The 4,666-nt window shown below is 43.4% G+C and overlaps 1 protein-coding gene across 3 annotated transcripts in view; it reads right to left on the reverse strand.

Annotated features, from left to right (window-relative positions):
- Positions 1–3,264: 3,264 nt before the first annotated feature.
- LOC106820766 overlaps positions 3,265–4,666 on the reverse strand; it is a 10,475-nt gene continuing 9,073 nt past the window's right edge. For all 3 annotated transcript variants that reach the window (XM_014825327.1, XM_014825326.1, XM_014825325.1), the window contains exons 4-5: positions 4,176–4,310; positions 3,265–3,769 (exon numbers count right to left, since the gene is read on the reverse strand). In XM_014825327.1, coding sequence (XP_014680813.1) covers positions 3,636–3,769; positions 4,176–4,310 — 269 coding nt within the window. In that variant the 3' untranslated portion in view covers positions 3,265–3,635. The remainder of the gene's footprint in view (positions 3,770–4,175; positions 4,311–4,666) is intronic.

A 4,666-nucleotide genomic window follows, 5' to 3' on the forward strand; every position in this document is an offset into this window, starting at 1 on the left:
CTTCCATTACGTAGGTCACCACGGCGACGCCGGAAAATTCTATACCGGAGAGTCAGAGTGTGTTTGTACGGCTGCTGGTGCTGCTCGCGCGCATGTGTTGATGTGTAGCATTCGGCGCGGCGTGTTCGATTCGTTAAATAGCGGGAGAAGCTGCCTAGCACCTTTGGACGTGGTGGGATCTGATGACGGAGAGTTCTGGGGGCATGCAGTAGCTGCCCTGGTCGAATAATATGTTTATGTTTATACTATTCATCATATTATTATTATATATATATATATATATATAATATATATATATATATGCCAGGTGCATACATAATATGGTGAATATTATTATTGTGTTCCTGTCACAGTATTGTTCTGATATGATCATCGATATTTTGGTAATTATAACTATCTGTCGCTCTATCGCTCTCTCCTTTAAATAAATAATTAAATCAATCAATCAATCAATAAACACATATATAGGGCCTACTATATAGATGGCATTAGGCCACCGTAATATACAATACTATATATGTGGCATTGGGCCCCCATCATAAACTATTCTATTATTACAAGACTATATAGGTGGCCTTAGGCCCCGCCATACAAATACTATATATGTGGCCTTGGGCCCCCATTATACACTATTATTACAATTCTATATAGGTAGCCTTAGGCACACGGCATACAAATACTATATATGTGGCTTTGGGCCCCATCATACACTATTCTATTATTACAATACTATATAGGTGGTCTTAGGCCCCCGTCATACAAATTAAATATATGTGGCCTTGGGACCCCATCATACACTGTTATTACAATTCTATATATGTGGCCTTAGGCCCCCGTCATACACATATAACGCCGGCAACACTATAACGTGCTACTAATAACTTACCGAGTGCTGCACTTGCGCTTGTCTTGTTTTTTCCTATTTAATGCTATATTCATGCCTATGGGCATATGCGGCGATCACCGTTGACTGCCAAAAGAATTTTCTTCGGCCGTTCTCATACGTTCAAGCTAGTCGCGGGTGGGCCGACGGCACGTGTGCATGGTAAAATCTGATCCACAGGCTTTACTTTGCTCGCTGCTTCGCGCCACGATTTCCAGCTATGCTAATGTACACGAAAAAGGCGCTCCGACGTCGGTCGCCGTTGACAGCCAATATAATTTTCTTCGGCCGTTTTTAACTGGGGCCGAGCAGGGTGACAGCACGTGTGTTTGGTAAAATCCGATTATAATATTCACTTTGCTCTCAGCATCTCGCCTTGGGTTCCCAGCTATGCCGATATTAATGTACTTGCAGATGGCGCTCGTGCGTTGGTCACCGTTGACTGCCATGAGAATTTTTATCGGCTTTTCTCATAGTCTCAAACGTTCAAGCTAGTCGCGGGCGGGCCCACGGCATGTGTGCATGGTAAAATTTGATCGACATGCTTCACTTTGCTCGCAGCATCAATCCCTAGGTTCCCCGCTATGCCGATAATAATGTTATGTACGTTGCAGATGGCGCTTGTGCGTTGGTCACCGTTGACTGCTAAGAGAATTTTCTTCGGCCGTTCTCATACGTTCAAACCAGTCGCGGGCGGGCCGACGGCACATGTGCCTGGTAAAATCTACTCTACATGCTTCAATTTGCTCGCAGCATCAATCCCTAGGTTCCCCGCTATGCCGATAATAATGTACGTTGCAGATGGCGCTTGTGCGTTGGTCACCGTTGACTGCTAAGAGAATTTTCTTCGGCCGTTCTCATACGTTCAAACCAGTCGCGGGCGGGCCGACGGCACATGTGCCTGGTAAAATCTACTCTACATGCTTCAATTTGCTCGCAGCATCGCGCCACGATTTCCAGCTATGCTATAATTGTAGACGAAAAAGGCGCTCCGACGTCGGTCGCCTTGATCTTTCCAAGATAATTATCTTTTGCCGTTCTTATACGTTCAAACTGGAGCCGGGCAGGCTGAAAGCACGTGTGCTTGGTAAAATAAGATCTATAATATTTACTTTGCTCGCAGCATCACGCCCTGGTTTCCCCGCTATGCCGATATTAATGTACGTGCAGATGGCACTCGTGCGTCGGTCACCGTTGACTGTCCAGAGAATTTTCTTCGGCCGTTCGCATACGTTCAAACTTGTCGCTAGCGAACCGACGGCACGTGTGCATGGTAAAATCTGATCTACATGCTTCACTTTGCTCGCAGCATCGCGCCACAATTCCCAGCAATGGTAATGTACACGAAAAAGGCGCTCCTACGTCGGTCGCCTTTGACTGCCAAGATAATTTTCTTCGGCCATTCTTATACGTTTAAGCTGGAACCGGGCAGGCTGACGGCACGTGTTCTTGGTAAAATCCTGTCTATAATCGTTGCTCGCAGCATCACGCCCTAGGTTCACCGCAATGCCGATATTAATGTACGTGCAGATGGCGCTCGTGCGTCGGTCACCGTTGACTTCCAAGATAATTTTGTTCGGCCGTTCTCATACGTTCAAACTAGTCGCGGGTGGGCCGACGGCACGTGTGCATGGTAAAATCTAATCTTCATGCTTCACTTTGTTCGCAGCATCGCGCCACGATTCCCAGCTATGCTAATGTACGCGAAAAAGGCGCTTCGACGTCGGTCGCCGTTGACTGCAAAGATCATTTTCTTTGGCCGTTCTTATACGTTCAAACTGGAGTCGGGCAGGCTGAAAGCACGTGTGCTTGGTAAAATAAGATCTATAATATTCACTTTGCTCGCAGCATCGTGCCGCGGTTCCTCCTATGCTAATGTACATGAAGACGGCGCTCATGCGTCAGTCACAGTTGACTGCCAAGATAATTTTATTCGGCCGTTGTCATACGTTCGAACTCGTCGTGGGCAGGCTGACGGGACGTGTGCATGGTAAAACCCTCTCGTCAATATCGGTTCCGGGAATATCAGTAGCACTTCCGGCGTTGCCAGCCTCAATTACAGATACGTTCGAGGACACGATTCTATTACTGGACGGGGAATAGTCACGCATTGCACACCCACGATACTACGAGTTCATAACTGAAAGGCATAAGATTCGTTACGTTTAGATTAATGCAATAGGGTGTTTAACACGCAACTATTTACAGACAAACAATATGCGTGCACCGTGTCTCACTGCACACTCGCTTCAGCTTCGCGTGACAACCATCACTCGCCAGCAGCCCAAGTCGTGAGCCGAAACCCCTCAATTTTGCTTTCCCTCTTTAATTTTTAAGAGTAGTTTTGTCGTTTTTAAATAAACACAATAGTAAACACTGCATGTCTTTCAACAAAGTTTTATTTTCGTTCACTGAGTTATCAAAGGGTTATAAAAAAAAAGTCAACAACATGAGAAACAACAAATTGCTAACAGGGTTGTAAAACTGTATCAAATAAAGAGCCTCCTGTTTCAGATCTATGTTAGGGTGAGCTAAGCAACAATTCCAAACAATTCAACAATTCAACTCAACTTCCACCTTGTTTTTACTGGCCATATTATCAGGAGTCCACAGAGATTCATCATCATAAAGATCTATTTATATACTCCTTATATCATTACATTGAAAAATTACAGAATTATTTTCTTAAACTGACTAATATATTTCGAAGTCTTATGGAAAAGCACGCGATTCTGAACAACAATTTGCTAGTTTACTTCCATTCTTTCTTTTCGTAATCCCAATTGGAGGAGAGGCCTTCTATCCGACCTTGCTGCTGATCAATAATTCTCTTTAAACTGGCAGCCTTCCACTCGTCACTGAGTGTGTGAGGTGGTTTCTCATATACTATAGAGAAAAAACGAATATGCCATTGAATCCCTCTGCCACAAGAAATGTGGAATATCTGACTAAATATGTGCATGCACACATTTACGTGCAACAACAGATGCATGCATGCATCCATCCACGTGTGCACTTATGCACGCACATGGAATTTTTGCGTGCACACCTACTTCACTACTACACAGCTTATCTATTCATTCCAGAAGATTGAAGGAAACATGACTAACCACACACCTAAATTGTTCAAATATGAACTAGGCAGTTAGTTTCATTATTTACATATGAGATATCTTTGTTCCAGAAAGTGATTCTCTAGATATTGACTATACCTGATTGATACTTATGCTACAGAACAGAATACGGATAAACGTGTTGTCTAATAGAGTTCCAAAGTCTATTAAAGGCTTACCATATAACTTAACCAAGATGACAATCCACAGCGCCAGTGTTATGCCAAAGATCGTGCCTGCGGTCAGCGACTTCCATTCACCGGTGCCTTGAGCATGCATTTCAGCAAACGTTTGGCAAAATGAAGCTCGATACACTGAAGAAGACCAAAACCATAACGAATAAATGAGCGTTTAAACAGATGTGCCAATTGAGAAATTGAAATAAACAAGCACTTATGAAATAGGTTCTGTAAAATATCTTGATCTCGTATGGTTAAACTGAAAACAGATTACAATTTACATAGACGTGTAAATTTACATAACCCTTTTACTAGTTTAACACCTAGCAATTAGAATGTCCCTAATTATTTATATTTTAATACAGTCAATCATGAGACAACAACAAAAATTAAAGCCTATATCATATTAATACAAGTGCCGCGGAGCGACAGCGCTCATCTAACGTCTACTGCGGTGCCTCTGTGGTGAAGCGGTGTGATTCTAGTAAACC

This window comes from Priapulus caudatus, unplaced genomic scaffold (assembly GCF_000485595.1).
Source record: "Priapulus caudatus unplaced genomic scaffold, Priapulus_caudatus-5.0.1 Scaffold45, whole genome shotgun sequence".
Classification (NCBI taxonomy): Eukaryota; Metazoa; Priapulida; class Priapulimorpha; order Priapulimorphida; family Priapulidae; genus Priapulus; species Priapulus caudatus.